At 39.6% G+C, this 16,844-nt stretch overlaps 1 protein-coding gene across 2 annotated transcripts in view; it reads left to right on the top strand.

Annotated features, from left to right (window-relative positions):
* Positions 1-16,844, top strand: part of LRBA (LPS responsive beige-like anchor protein) — a 560,210-nt gene that overhangs the window by 499,438 nt on the left and 43,928 nt on the right. For both annotated transcript variants that reach the window (XM_084626698.1, XM_084626699.1), the window contains one exon: positions 14,343-14,432. In XM_084626698.1, the coding sequence (XP_084482824.1) occupies positions 14,343-14,432 (90 nt within the window). The remainder of the gene's footprint in view (positions 1-14,342; positions 14,433-16,844) is intronic.

Here is a 16,844-nt window from a genome sequence, read left to right as displayed (position 1 = left end):
AATCAATGTGCACAGAGTATTTGACATGTTTTTTGAATGTGCCTATTGTAATTGTACATATAGAGAAAATAATTCTGGGTTTTTTACATCTTAAAAAGGAAGAAACTTGTGCCGCATCCATGATGAGTGGTGGCATTGAAATTTAGTCCTAGCTTAGGGTTCAGTATCCTCTGTGGGTAAATTTTATGCATCTTAGATCTTCCCCTTATAAGTGTAATTTTTATTTTTAAATATTTACAGTTTGAGAGCCTTCTGTGCTTTCCAAAAGGAGCAGCAGCAGTGTTTAGTTTACATGACCCCAGTTTCATGACAGCAGTAGCAGATCTTGATATCTTATCCCAGGAAAAGCATTTTTGGCCTCCCTTTCGGTTACATTCATGGTGGGAGTTAATAGCATATTTCAGCTCTAACTCAGCTGGAGAACACAGCAGTGAATCTTTCACAAAGTATAAACAAAATTTGTATTTATAGCATAGTTAATGTTAGCTAAATAGTTGGGAAAATGATCTGCATGTCTCTTTTCAGCAGGTGGGGCACAATCTTTGTTGTGGCTGCAGTGGGTTTTAAAAAATGGAATAAAGTCATTACACAACATTGTCATGGAATAGTAAATTTAGAAGTGATGAATACAGTAAGTGAAGAATTCATGCAGACACAGTTCAAAGTATTATAGAAACAATCTTTGAAGCATCACTGGCCAGAAGTGTGCTGCACAGATGGTATATTTGACATAGTGCAGCACAGGAACTGTGTGTGAAAAGCCAAATAAATGTTAAGGATTAGTCTAGTTTTAATTGAAAACCAGCATTAAAAAAATTCCATAAAATGGTGCCAGATTTAAAAAGAATATAATCAAAACCAAACACATTGTTTTCATGACCAGCCAGAGACTGACTTGTCAACAGTGCTGTGTGCCGGACTCTGATCTCTTCTTCTGAAGCCTTGTGGAGAGCAGTCCTGTTGCAGAAATAATGATTTCATGGGTAGGAGGGAGATGAATGATTTGCTGTACAAGTCCCTCTTGCTGGCCAGGCCACAAAGGAAAAGATTATTAGTCATGGTTGGTGGGTAAATGCTATTGTGATATCAAGTCAGGACTGAGAAGTACTAGGGGTGGGGAATCTTCCAGGTCAACTTTCAGTTGTGGCAATTGAAAAACATTTTCTTTAGAGCTTGTGAAATTTAGTTTTAAATGTAAAACTCTTATATTTAATTGAAAGATAAACATTTTTACTCTGGTAATGGGAGCATTACTTATGTAAGAACATAAGATATGCCCCATGATTTGGACACTTTTCCATCAACTCTAATATCCTGGCTCAGTCTGTGGCCAATATGTGGTGCTTCTGAGTAAACAGACCTAGTGAACTTAGGCAAGAGTGTATACTTGTGCCTGGGAGTTGTGACTCATAGACTTTAAGGCCAGCAGGGACCATCATGATCATCGTCTGACCTCCTGCACGTCACAGGCCACAGAACCTCACACACTCAATCCTGCAGTAGGCCCATAACCTCTGGCTGAGTTACTGAAGTCCACAAATGTTGATTTAAAAATTTCAAGTTACAGAGAATTCGCTATTTACTGTAATTCAAACCAGCAAGTGGCTTGTACCCCATGCTGCAGAAGAAAGCGAAAAACTTCCAGGGTCTCTGCCATCTGACCTGGGGGAAAATTCCTTTCTGGCCCTGAACATATCGGCAAGACCTGCCAGCCAGACACCTGGGAAAGAATTCCCTGTAGTAACCCAGAGCCTTCCCCATCTAGTGTCTCATCTCTGGCCATTGGAGATGTTTGCTAACAGTAGTTGCAGATGGGCCGTACACCACTGGAAGCAACATCATCATACCACGCCCTCCATAAACTTATCAAGCTCAGTCTTGAAGCCAGTTAGGTTTTTTGCCCCCACTGCTCCCCTTGGAAGCCTGTTCCAGAACTTCATTCCTCCGATGGTTAGAACCGCCATCTAATTTCAAGCCTAAACTTGTTGATGGGCAGTTTATATCCATTTTTTTCTTGTACCAACATTGGTACTTAACATTGACTTGCTTTCTGCAAGCAACATTGTTATATCATAAAGAATGAGTTGTAGTTGCCTTTGACTTAACATCAGTAATAAAAACAACGCTTTGGACTCTGAGTATTTGCTTTGTACTTCGTTCTGTAGTGCATTTACCTTGGTTCTATTTTTCTATTATTGTCACCATCCAGCAGAAAAGAATGGTGTCCTTGTAGAGCCAGCCTAGGAGGTCTGGTGTACAAGGATTTAAAATAATATCCCAACCCTACTGCTCTACACTTGGGATTAGCACAGTTTTTGGAAAGTATGGAGCTCATGTAAATTAGCTCTTCAGCTCTGAGTGCTTATTTTCTCAGCCCTGTGTAAAATTCAATGGGGGTAGAAATCTTCAGCCCAACCAATTCTCTCACCTTTTCCTGTTTGATCTGTTTTGTGGAACTGTCAGTACAGGAGAGGGCTTCAGATCCCATAGGCTCTTCATATTTTCATTCCTGTCTGGCTGGTGAGTTTTAGATATTCACAATATACTTTTTGCCAGTTTTAAATAAGGCAATAACCCAGAATGTTGCCCACCTGTCCAAAAACTATGAATATATTCTAATTTCCCCCAATTTTTTCAACTGGCAGGAGTGATGAATATGGGATATCTTAGCCACATACTGCCTCTATCCCTAAAATCAAACACTCTGGGAGAGTTCTATGTAACATTAGACTGACTTCTTGTTATGTCAGCATTCTGGGGTTATTTTCATTTAGTTTAAAATGTGACCTAATCAAAATTAGTGTAAACTTTAAAAAATAATAAATAATATAAAAAATAAAATAATATTAAAATAATACAAATAATAAAACTTTAAGAAATAGTCATGACATTACATTACCTTTGTTTTGTATATTTTCCTTTTTAATTGTTCATTATGAATGAAAAAACCTAACTTATGAAGACTCTGGTTGTATGTGCATACCCAGTATTCATTATTTTGTTTACAAAAGCAATAATATTTTAGTGCGGCAACCTATGGCACGCAAGCCGATTTTTAATGGCATGCTGCTGCCTGCCGGGTCCCAGCCGCTGGCCCCACTCAGCCCACTGCTGAACCCAGGCTCGGACCCCGGCAGGCAGCAGCGTGACATTCAAAATCCTGCCCGTCCTAGCCAGCTCTTCTCTTCTGCCCCCCCTCCCCCACGGGGCCAGGGTGAAGAAGCTTGGTCCTGCCGGCTGCTGCTGCAGGGCGGGCAAGCTTTCCCCTCCCCAGCTTCTTCCCCAAGCATGCTGCATTCCTGCCCCTCCTCCTCTCCCTCTCTGCCACCGATCAGCTGATGGCCCTTGCGAGGGAGGGGGAGAAGTAGAGCCGCAGTGTGCTCTCTGCTCCTGGGAGGAGACAGAGAAGAGGTGGGGACGGGGCCTTGGGGAAGGGGGGTGGAATCAGGGCATATCCCCTCCAGCCCCCTGCCATGAGCCGCTCTGGCCTGACCCCTCACCTCCCACATGCTCCAACCTCCTGCCCTGACCCCTGCACCCCGCCATGACCCCAGCCCGGACTCCAGTACCCCCCACACATACCCAGTCCCCCCATGCCCTGACTCCTGCACCCCCCTCACACACCCCAGCCTCCTGCCCTGACCCCTGCACCCCCCTGACTCCAGCACCCCCACACCCTGACTCCTGCACCCCCTTCACATGCCCCCAGCCCTCTGCCTTGATTCCTGCACCCTCCTCACACACCCGCAGCCCCCTGCCCTGACTCCTGCATCCCCCACACATACCCATACCCCATGTCCTGACTCTTGCATCCCCCACATTCCCATCCCCACTCTGAGCAGCAAACAGGAACGCTTGCACATCCCTCCACACACATTCCCACCTGCACCACTCACACCAAATAGGAGCTGCCCTGGTAAGCACTCCACACCCAAACCTCCTGCCCCAACCCTGATCCCCTTCCCTCATTCTAGCTCCTGGCCAGACCCTACACCCCAACCTCCAGCCTGCTCCTTCACCCCCAGCCCTGTGCTCAGTGCACTCCCACCCTCAGCTCAGTGCAGAGAGAGAGGAAGAGAATGTGTTAGAACCAGGGAGAAGGTAGGTACCCACTCTGTGTGGGCAGGGCTGGGATCCCAGACCTGCAGTGGGCTGAATGGGGCCAGCAGCCGGGACCCTGGCTGGCAGGAGCCAGTGGACGGAACCCCGGACTGGCAGCGGTCTGAGCTGCTCAGCCCAGTGCTGATCTGGGGTCCTGGCCGCCGGCCCCACTCAGCCCGCTGCCGGTCTGGGGTTCTGGCTGCCAGCCCCTTGCCAGCCGGGGTCCCGGCCGCAGGCCCCACTCAGCCTGCTGCTAGCCTAGGTGAATGGAACCCCAGGCTGGCAGCGGGCTGAGCGGGCCGGTGGCATAAGATCAGCATTTTAATTTAATTTTAAATGAAGCTTCTTAAACATTTTGAAAACCTTGTTTACTTTACATACAACAATAGTTTAGTTATATAATATATAGACTTATAGAGAGAGACCTTCTAAAAAACGTTAAAATGTATTACTGGTATGCGAAACCTTAGATTAAAGTGAATAAATGAAGACTTGGCACACCACTTCTGAAAGGTTGCCGACCCCTGTTTTAGTGCATCAGGGAAGAACCTATTTCTTGAGTGAGGAGGTCACTCACACTGAAGATGTTTATCCCCATGCAGTTTCCATACTGGAAATCATACTGGGTGGAATTACAGTTTAGATGTATTTTATCAGATGATAAAAACAGTTAATTCAGGGCAGTGGAAAACTCTGTCCAACATTATAAAAAAAAAAAATGACAGCTATCCAAATGTTTGCAATCAAGATGTTAAACTATCAAGTAATGTAGATGTGAGATTAAATAACTGTATTTCTCTGTTTACCAAAATGTTTGACTTTTCATAGTTTGTTGTCTTTAGCTTTCACAGATTCTGAAAATTCTGAAACTGCAAGCTAATGGCTAGTATTTGTACCTACAGCTGTGTAGGAAGTGGAATTTCCAGTTTGTAGAAAATTCTGCTATTGCAACATTTTTTTTGTCCAAATCAGAATAAAAAATGGAACAAGAAACCAAAAGAAGCTCAAAAATAAAGTAAAATAATCCATAGATGGGGCAATGGCAACGAGATTTAGTGCACAGAATATGTAAATATTTGTGGGAATAGTGCAAACTATATTGTGAGATTAATGATCGCATTTTGACTTTTTATTTTATACTTTATAAAATAAAATTTCAGAACAAAGTCATTTCAAAACAAAAAATCAAAATGTTCCATTCTGATAAGGTCAAATGTTTTTGACCTTCTGTTTTGACCTTATTGAAATACTTCATTTCAGTTTTTTTGAAAGAAAAACAGAATGTTTAAATTTTAACAAATCAGCATCTTCTGATGAAAACATTTTCTCTTGGAAAAGTTTCAGACAACTCTAGTTGTAACTAGACTCTGACAGTTCTTGGGATACCCGGGACTGAGAGTCACCCACTGGCCCCATCACTCTCTCCCTCCACCCCCCCCCCCCACAGCCATAGGGAGACTTGCTGGTGCTTAAGTGGGTGTCAGCTCCCTGATACCACCAGCCTGTTAGCCACCCAAATAACCTTCTCTGGGCTATGCCAGCCCTTATATTGCCATTGCAAGTTAACATTAGGTGTAATGGAGTTCCTAAACCCCTTTGAAACATTCCGCTGTAGCATCCAGGCCTTTATCCACTGAACACTCACAGTAATACTAGGTTTGCTGGCTTCAAGGGAACAGTGCATATACCAGCTTTAATGATTCAACTCAGGATCATCTCCGTGTACAATACCACAGGACTGAGATATATTTAGAGTGGAAACAACAATAAGTTTATTGTCAAAGGTTCAAGATTCAAGAAATAGTGAAAAAAGATAAAGGAACAACAGGGTTACCTATAAAACAAAATCATGATAAGAAAACTAGAGACTAAACAGAGAGGCTAACCTGTCTGAAGAACTTTATCACAACCCAAATATCCTTTGCAGTATTTCAAACAAGCCTTGTTGAGATTCTGTTTTCATGAATGGAAATGTGCTGTCCATTTACTACTTAGGTGTAGGATAAAAGGGTGTCTTCTTTGCCTTCACCTTATGTTCTCCAAAGTTCATTGTTCCTGAGTGTCAGGATGGCATGCTCCCCCTACCCCCCTAACCCCTCTCTCAGATTATTCTCTGTTGTGCTGCCTTCCTAGTGACTTCACATCCCCCCACTGATTTTGTATGTAAATGATTCCCCTTTGCGTTAATTTACAAAGCTTAATTTACATGTGGACCAATGGAGACAGATGATAAACATCTTTTGTATGGCAGAAACCTGTTGGTCAACGCTGCAATGATATGAGCTTTAGGAACATATTTTTAGTATACATACATAACTCCTTATATAGTGTTTGTACATGCATTTCACGACAATATTATTGAACCAGTGAGATCCTGGCTTTTATTTAAGACCTCACATAATATTCTTTTGTGACCCAGAACTTACTTATGAGGATATTCTTGTGATCCCCTTGCCCGTTGGCATTGTGGGATTCTTAGGGTCACATAGGTGTATCGTATTTAAGAAGCATTTTTTATTTTATTTTACTGAACCATTTAAAAGAGTGGTTTTCGTTAAACTGAGTGATTAATACTAGAAATTAGTACGGTCTTGGGGTTTCTTACCTGCACCAACTATGTTATAGATGGTGGTGTCCATTTTTTAAGAAGAGCAAAAGGTGTGACTGTTTTATATAGAGAGATATGGTGATCACTAATCTCCTGATGTAGTCTGCCCCACTCCCACAAATATTTACATTTTTGTGTGCACTAAATCTAGTCACTTTTGCCCAGCTATTGGTTTTTTACTTAATTTCTTTTGGTTTCTTGTGCCATTTTTTGTCAGTCTCTTTGAAGTACTACCAGACTCATTTTTCTAGTTCTACTTTTTTATCTGCTTATTTCCAGTAGCCAGAGATTTAGGTGTTTTGAATGAGCACATCAGTGTTCCAGACAGAGATACTGTTTGAAATTATCCATGAACCCAGTGCCTCTGAACATTATTGAGTGACATTTGTTTCTCTTGGTTGTGTCTGCTCTGACTAACTGGTTTCTTTCAGATTGGCAGCTGGGATTACACTGTAGTAGATGGACAGCTGCATGAACTGGAGATTGCAGTGAGGCTGTGCTAGGCCTCAGTTTAATATGCCTGGAATGTATAAGCTCAGCTTGGAGCAATTTACGTGACCCTGATGGGGAAATCTATTCATATTTTCACAAACTGTGATTATTTCCTGTTTTACCTCAATGACTGCCATGTAATTAGATAGTCTACTAATAATTTGTCTAGCTAAAAATATATAACTTTCTCATATATGGTTGCTTTGTCACAGCAGACTTTTTAAAGTATTTTAAAGTATGCTTAGAGTGTTTTTTACAAACTGCTGAGTACATCATAATACTTTTCTTTCCCCTTCAGTTACAACATATATGCTTATGTACAGCTCTTTGATACTAACAATACCAGGTATAAGAAAAAGCACCTAACAATGCAAAACTGTTTTGAAAAAAAATTAGGCCTTAATATTTAAGGGTTGAAAAATAATACACAACCAGTAAAGTTAGTAGTTTCCCAAGAGGCAAGTATAGAAACTTTTCTGAGCTAAGAGAAATAATTGGAGTTTCTATAAAAGCTTTATCTAAGGCAACACCAAGTATGTGGTGTGATTTGGTTGGGGTTTAGTTTAGTTTAGTTTTTGTTTTTAGAATGTAAGGAATTTATGCTATAATCATTGTGGTCCATTTGACATTAGTTAGTTCTCATTTCTGCCTTTTGACAGTGGTTTCATATGTAATGTGGCTTGCACAGTTTTTTAAAAGCATTTTATCCCCAATGCAGAATTTTAGCCATAGACTTGGGGCATTTGTAATATTTTAAATAAATGTATAGTTGTTTTATGAGAGTGTTGTTACCAATGAACTCTTAGAGGTTATCAGGAGGGTTTGAACATGGTTTCCACATCCAAGTACAGACCTCTATTATTTGAACTAAAATGGTAACTTGGTTACCTGGCATCAGTAGCAAGCTGTTATCTTCTATGTTGACTAGATACTGGAGGGAGGACATAACACATGCTTTATAAGAATGTCACAAAGCTATGGAGAATACAGTGTAACTCTTGATCTGTCATCATTTCCTTCCCCACCCCTTCCTTTTTTTCTGCTTGTTAGAGTTCTACGCCAAAATATGTAAATTCTGCATTCTTTTTAAAACAGCAAAATTAGATGAATAGTTAAGCTGTTCCAGGTAAAGGAATTGTGATTATTAAAATAAAAGGACTGAGCTACTAAAGTTACTAAAGACCAAGTATAGTGTATCACCAGGGCCAGTACACAGCAAATATATGGCTTATTTCTGCCAATTATTGACAATTGTGATCTGGTAGATTTGAGATCTAATAAGGGAGAGGACATTCTCTTCTTTAATCTTCAGCCTGTTTCCAGCACTTTTATCAAATTGTTGTGAACCATGCTTGTTCTCCATGGTTAATGTTATCTAGATTGTAGTTCATGAGGAATTTAACTAAGACCCTTAACTTAGAACCTTTAAGTAACTATCTGATCAGAATGGTTTTTCAATCACTATTATCAAAGCTTGATTTTAATCATGGTCCCAAAGGGGAGCAAAGCTAGTCAGCCAGCCATTAGGCCACATAGTTTCACTGTCTGAATGGAAACCTCTCCAATATTCAGTGTTCTCTAGTACTGTTAAGCAATATCTGGGTGGAAGGAAAGGAAAAGCAAGCCATCATAGTTGCATATTGCACAAGCCAATAGAAATCACTGAGGAATATGCACATAAACCTTTTTGAATATTCAATGACGAGGTAAGGGAGGCAAAAAGCCAAAGTAATTACTTTTGCAAGCACCATTATATCCTGGGCATAAATGCTGGGTGGAAAGAGGAAGGATGAACCCAAAGCCTTTTCTGGACTTAACACATGCTTGATGTTATTTCACCTAGTTTTTCAAATGTTCGGCATTTAAATCCTACTGGCATAGAAGTAACTGAAAGTGCTTGCAGTTAGATATATAAAAGCACACTTTCAGAAAGTGGTCTCCAATTCTGCCTGTCAGTGCATTATCATATAATAAGACTAATAGGAGTATAACTATTGTAATTGTGCATGCAAAATTCGGTGCACATTTTCACATGGACATGCTGTGCTGTTGGACTCATAGACAATTTGTTGCTATGTGTCTGAGTGTGCACTGTATGACTGATAAAACCCAACTCTTAACTTGATTCCGTAAGGGACTTTAAATTTGAAGATAATCTAATGTTATAACTTGCCTTTTCATTTGAAGGGCCTTCATCATTTTCATGATTTGAGTTTAAAACTTCAGAGCTGCTTGCATTCTTCCTCTCTCTTTCTCTGTATCCCTCCATTTCCCCCTCCACCCTCCTTCTCTCATATTTGGTTTTATAGTTTTCAGACATAAACATGAAAAAAGCAATTTTGACTTAGTTTCTGAGTGTTTCTGCAAAGAAAAGTAACAAACATCTGTTTTTACCTTAACTATATCCATGTGTTCAACCCCCACCCACTTCCCAAAATAATTTACAGCCCTGCTTGGTTGGTATTGCATACTATTAAATTAACTTTTTTCCCAGTTAGATCAGGAAATGTGTCCAAAGACTGGAAATGTCAGTGTTATACAGTAGCCAAAAACTACATTTTAACCAAGCTAAGTCATCATTTGTTTTTCTCTTCTCTCTTCCTCTCTCTTAATTTTGCCAAAGAAAGGTGCGGGAGAAAAGAAAAGATTGTGAATATATAGCAAATGGTTACCATTATAAACAAATGGAATCCGCTGACTGATGAAATTGTGCTCATAATACTTGTGTTTATAAATTAATTTATAGGTTTTCTAATTAATGTGAAAAATCCTTTGTGATATAAAGTCAAAGTGGGCTGAGAGACGTATCATGTGAATTGTTGTAAAGGATTTGTATCACTTGTTTCACTTTATTACTACACGTTACAGCATCTGGAACAATTATGACCATACCTAAGTTATTTGTTATAGAAGATTAACAGGAAGAAGGCTATTTTGCTAAGATATTTGAGAAGCAGTGGAACAGAATATTGGACAATGCAATCTTTTACTTTGTTGTATGCAACATGTCTTCAGAGATAAAAATATGTGGTACTAACAGAATTTTTCAAACAAAGATTGTTTCTTTCCAGTTACATGACGCCTTGGAGAAAGTTTCACCATGCTAGCTACACAAATTTCATCTTACTTAATGAATAAATGATGGGAGCTTGATACTAATATCTCACAACGAAAGCTTTATCACTTAATAACACCTTAAAGCATCCTAAAATTATAACTGTGAAGATATTTTAAATTATCTATCATCATTTCCTTAAATTCTATTTACAATAGTTAATATCCATAATTATCCACATTACTGTATGCTATGGAGAGATTTAGCAAGAACACATATCCTCCTGCTGTTAACTGAGAAGAGGAAGTCATCGATCAGCATGACTAAAGTCATTATCAAAATTGCCGGGGAAAGTGAGGTTAGATGCTGAGCTGTAATTTGCTAGATCCAGAAGGTCAGGTGATGATTTCTTGACTACTGATCAAACTGTTGCATGCTCTAAGATGAGTAGTAAGTTTTCCATTTCAACAGAGGCATTAATTATCTCTCAGTAGAGGCTACATGTGATTCTAGCTGATCTTCCCTTACCAAGAGGAGCAGAAGTCTGACTTGCAACTAATGGCTAAAATGCCCTGTCCTACTTCAAGTGTCTCTTTTGGTATGTGAATGGGAAAAGTAAAGACTGATTCCAGTCCTGACATCATACACTTTCTGTTGTTTGGGGAGGTCATCCTGGGTTCAGTTGATCTATGCTATGCAATAGCTTGCAGTTCTTCAGACCATGTGATGCTGGCTTCTGGAATGATTTTTGGAGGCAAACAGGGATTATTAAGTGGCTCACTGTGCTGAAGAACTCTCCTAGTTGTAGTTAAAAGGCTGCAGTTGTTTGAAAAGAAAAAAATTCTTTGCCTTCCCTCACAGTTGTGGAGAAGGTGTGCAAGCATTTCTTGTGCTGAAATCTGTCTGCTACTGTCTTCAATTTACACATCAGTACCCAAATTTTCTTTCCTACTTTTTCACTTGTCACAGATCTTCAGAAAACATAGAAATTGGAGAAAAGAGGATATTTGTGGTGTCAGTGTGTCTATGGCGGTTGTACTATGCGTATGGTTATAGTGTTTCAACAGATCTTTTTCTCCTTGGCTATTTGGTAGGGCATGACTTTAATATTAATTTAAGTGACTCCATAATCTAACAGACATAGGCCCAGGGATGTTGCACTTTTTGGGTATTTGGAATTTTGTCTCTGGTTGGAGGAGGAAATGTGCCTGGTTCAGGATAGGGGGGCTATCTCTTTGTGAGCTCGTAATCCATAGATCAAGTCTAGTGTGTGCCAGGTTATATGCACGGTCCAGATATTGCCTGGAGTTTGATAGAAGATTTTGGGCCATAGCCTCAGGGAAGTGTGTGTGTGTGGTCGCATGCAGTTTGAGGTCTTCCAGGGCAATGATCCTTGGCAAAGTCCCCATCATAATGATCAGCATCTCTGTCCATTCCAACAGGAGACCTTTTGTTTGGAGCTCTGTAGATTAGAGGGATGTAAGTCTGACTTTTTTTTGTTGACACGCAGGTTAAGTGGATATATTCAAATAATGTTTGCAACCCCTGGAGATCCTTTTCTGCATTTTAAGGCTGGATGGGAAGAGGACAGCTGCCCTGCCTGTATTATGGGAGTGTGATATCTTAAGTATCCTGAGAGGATTGTGTGGGTCAACAGTAGATGTATAGTGTTGTCGAACAGAATTTCTGTGTTGCTGAGTGAAGGTGGGAGTCTTAACTGCTATGAGGTCTTGACTGGAGAATAGCTCTTGACCACTGATCTTTCATTGATCAACATATTTTAAAGGTGTGAATTAGTGCAGTTTTGTTCAGTGTGGTGGCTGTAGGTGCAGTGTGCTGCATTAGCAGTAGATATTTTCTTTTCTTTCTTTCTTGGTTTCTGTTTCCAGTACTTTGTGAGGGGAGAGGGGGTTGTGAGTCCTGATGCTGTGCAGGGAGGGTGGTATGTAGTGGCGCCATCCTATTATGGGGATAGCCGTTAAAGGATGCACCAAGAATGTTGGGCGTGACAAAACTCTTTCATCCTTCCTCTGGGCATTGCATGAGGATTGTGATGTGGGAAAGGGTGGAACTTGTGTAGGTCTGTTGTGGAACAATGTAACAGGAAAATGACAGGCCAGAAGCATTTTTCTATCATTTTATCCATTTTGAAGCCCATTTTTGTGGGCTTGTACTGTAACTAGTGCTCGCTTCCGGCTAAAAGTCAGAGTACACTGTTTTGGTTGAAGAACAAATTACTTGTTTTGCATTATATCTGAGACCCTTATCTTTTATAAGGAGTTCATTATTCATATAGGATCTACAGCTTTGTCCTAAATAGTTTCATATGCAAATAATAAGCTGCAGCCAAGGATTGCTTAGCACTGCTCCTACCACTTCCCTTCGGGTTCACCTAAGAGAGCTGCTATCCATAAAGGTCCAACTTTTCATTTCAGTTGTGAGTACATTCAAACGTAGCATGTCAACCACTAGAGAGTAGGGACTCTAACTGGCTTAGCATGTTGCAGTGTTTGGTCACCAGTTGGCAGATATGTCAATTTGGCTTTGGACTGTGATTGTGTTGTGGCTTGAAAGTGCCCATTGGTTCTCAGCACAAGTGTGTGTGTGTATTTTTAAAAGTCAGGTTTTTAAGATATTGAGCTTTAATATGGTTAGGATCAGATTCTGAGACACTTACTCCTTGGGCAATCCCAATGAAATCATTGCACTGGGAGCGTTCAATGAGTAAGGGTATCAGAATCTGTCCCCAGAATATTTGCAACATTTGTTTTAGCTTATTCAAATATATATAAAAAATTACCTTAGCAGTAAGGTCAAATACTTTTGGAATGGCACATTTCTGTTCTATAAGGCTGTCTATCTAATTAAACCTCAAATCTTCAGAAAGAGCTTCAGGTAGCGTTTATTTTTTTGCTTTTTTTGCTTCTACATTGAGCTATGTCATCTCTCGGAGTAGTAATTTATCCTTATCTGAAATGAATGAACTAGAGAAAATTCACTAGGTGTTGTTCAGCCATCACAGAAATATTAACCAGTGGTTAAAAAATACAAAGTGCCAGGTAAGCAGTAGAAGCATTAAGAGCCTTTTCTGTGGAAGTCGGGGGGGGGGGGGGTGTCTTTGTGTGAAGCAACTAGAAAATAGAGGCCTTGAAGAGGATAAACATAACGGCCTAAACATTCAAAGGTGACTACTTTTTTTGGGTGCTTGATTTTTGGGCACTCTGTTTGGATCACTTTAAGGGGCCTGGTGTTTCAGAGAATAGGTGCTTCTGAAAATCAGGCTTTAAGGTTTTCAAAATCCATAGTTTCTTTTAGACCAATAGTGTAAACACAGAAAATCTAGATCAACAACGTAGGCAGGCAGGGTTCTTACATCTCAAAATGTTTACTTAAAAGAATAGCAAAGTATGAGGTTGCATTTCCTTTGATTGTTTAAAGTGATTAGGTGTCTAGAGAGAAAGATTCTGGCAATTTAAATAAAATATTTCTTGATGAATATATATGGTAGAACTTATTTAAAGTTTGTGCTGTTTTTTGTCTTCCAGTTCTATCTCCTCTACATTCTTATTGGTTGTTAGTAGTATAATGCACCCTGCAATTAATTTGTCTTCCTTTTTTATGAAAATATATTGAAAAAATACGTGCTGTTACCCTTTTTTGTTGTCTTAATTATTGACATGAAACTGGACGCTTGAAGTTAAACAAAAAGTTGGAGGCTTTCTTAGTACCTGTAAAAGATTAGCTTTTGTTCCTGAAGTATGACGTAAGAAGGATAAGCCAGTGTTAGAAAGGAGAAATGGAGCCAATAAGGAGGGTTACTGATTATAATAGCCAGTTTCTGTTTAATATCACTGAGCAGGATGAGGTTTTGCAGAGTTTCTCATGGAAATAGCATCCACAGTTCTAAAATGATTACCTCATTCTCAGTACCAGTGCCAAGCACTTAGCCCCACAGTGAACACACGGGGTTGATTTTCAACATGAAACAAGCCAGAAGTGTGGAATGACATTTTCAGGTGACAGTTATGGTTCTATTGCCTGTAATTAGCACCTCTTAACATGCAAACCTGCCTGTGCCTTTTCCAGGCTGTTGAAGCTCAAATACGAAGTTTTGGACAGACCCCTACCCAACTACTCATAGAGCCACATCCTCCAAGAAGTTCTGCCATGCAGGTGGTATGTATCATATTAACTCTTTGTGACCCATTCACTTTTGTTTATTTCTGCACTGTTGCTTTAAATGTTCAGATTTTTTTCTTTTTGGGGGGTGTGTGGGCGGTGGGGGGGATTTAAGATTCTGTGCATTGAATTATAAACACAACTTTCTGAGTTATCAGTCATTGCTAGTGTATGCAATGCTTGAATATTATTAATTCACTGACTGCTAAAAAGGTTGTGCCAATTCACAGTACAGAAACTTATCAGTGTTACCTAAAAACACTTCGTCAGTGTAATTTGCTAATGTGTTAGAACTGGTGGATCCAAATGTTTCAGCATTTCAAGCCCAATCCTGTGAGACTATATTGAGGTGCAAGCATCCACAATTCACTTTGAATATTAATGGAGATGACGGATCTCAGAACCTCTCAGATTGCATTCAGCACCTTATAGGATCTGGGTTTTAGTATCTATGGCCCATATGCTTCTCTTGTTTTCTCTGAATGGAAGGGAGCTTGAACTAGTGGAGTCAGGCTAAATGTTATGGGGAAGACAAGAGCCCCCAGAAGCTGAACCCTGTGTAGAAGATTTATGGGTGGGGAGCGGGAAGGACTGGGAGCCACTATGCTCTGTCATGTAAACCAGCTCCTGAGGTGGATGCCAGGAGCTGGTACCTGGGGAAGGGAGTACCTGAAAATATACATCTCCATGCGTATTTGTGCTGGTGAGAGCCAGCTAAGCTGGAAACAAGGGACTATCCCAGCCTTTGGAAGATCCCCCAAGAGCTCTGGATTTAGGAGGTGGAGCCTCTACTCTTTTCTCCCAGCCATAACCTTTCCCCTAAAAACTAGGAATTCTTGAGCTGAAACTTGCATAGTGAAGAATTTGTTTTAATGTGTTTTGCAATAACACTAGGATGATAACGTCCAGGCACTGAGTATTAACATGCTTTCTATTTTACCTCTACTTGTTTGTAAATATAATTTTATTAACACAATTAAATTTTATGCCATATGCAGCCTCAGGGTCTAAAATAACTTCATATGTGTCATCATAGAACTCAGAACCTAAGTGTGTTAAATTATATTGTGACAGAATGGACCAAACATTCTATTAACTCATGAGTTTCTATATGTTACATTCCCTTAATGGTCAAAGATGGTCTGTGGTTTTTAAAAATAAGTATAAACAAGGGAATTCTATCTTTTAGGGTCTGTGAAACTTATGTTGTTAGGGTTAAAAAAGTCCCTGAACGGGAAGAGCCTTTAGATAAAATACACACAAAACCATAAAATTTATATATCATGACTTACACTATGTACAATAGGAGCCTAATAGACCTAAAACTTCTTATCCATGAACTACCAGCCTGTGTCTATTGACTTCCTTGTCACTGATCACAGGTTTAGCTGAATAAATTTGGTGCGGTACCAGGCAGTTTGTGTAATAAGGACTGTACAGTTTCATCAGAGTATAGTACATGATGATGACCCTAGTAAATATTGGGCAACTAATGAAAGGAGTTACATTTCATGAAGTTAATTATATCTAACTTCTCTAGCTGTACATACAGACACTAAGTTGTGGTTCACATTCTTACTTTACCATCTCCTTTGGTCATTAACATATAATTTTACAAACTGTTATTCTAATAATTAAAAAAATAGTGTAAGGCTTCCATGAGGGGAAAAATTGGGATTATAGTGTAGTATATAGGGAGGAGGGCCTTTTTTCCATGACACATAAAAATGCTTTATCATCGTAATCATTGTACTATTCACTGAAGTTTCAATGGTTTTTTTCTCTGTCTGTGAATACAGCAGAAATTAAAGCCACCATGTGCAGTTAAGTGCACAAGCCATAATATACACCAGGTGTAGTAATTAGCAGTCACACGAAGGCTGCCTATATGTCTGGTTTTGCTGCTGTTGCTGTATCCCCCTGTGTTTTCACACCATCAGATAGCTGGATTTAATTGAGGCCACATCAGATGAGGCATTACTGACACCTTTAATTGAATGAGCATCCAGGGAGGATTAACTCATAATATTGATTGGCTTTTAGCCACTTGTTCAGAAGCGTGTCTGGGTAGCTTATTAGTTGCTTTTATTTACACCTTTATGCAAAGACTAAATAGGAATTCAGAGTGCAATATGTTTTTCTAAGTACTCTTAATAACTTTTTTAAAAGGCGTGATAATAAAAATGCAAATGTATTTAATTTCTTTTATTAGTTCTGTATAAATATATATTAAATGTATGCACTTACATACACATATATATATGCATATATGTACTGGAACATTGCAGGTAGAAAACAGCCAAGTGTACTGATCAGTATATTTTTATAAAGATATTAATTTAGTTATTGGGAAGAAGAAATACTAAAGGAATATGGATGACAGTGGACAATACAGTAATAACTCTGTCA

The sequence above is a fragment of the Lepidochelys olivacea genome (genome assembly GCF_965140295.1).
Source record: "Lepidochelys olivacea isolate rLepOli2 genome assembly, chromosome: 4".
Taxonomy (NCBI): Eukaryota; Metazoa; Chordata; order Testudines; family Cheloniidae; genus Lepidochelys; species Lepidochelys olivacea.
This window is presented reverse-complemented; position numbering and strand designations above follow the sequence as displayed.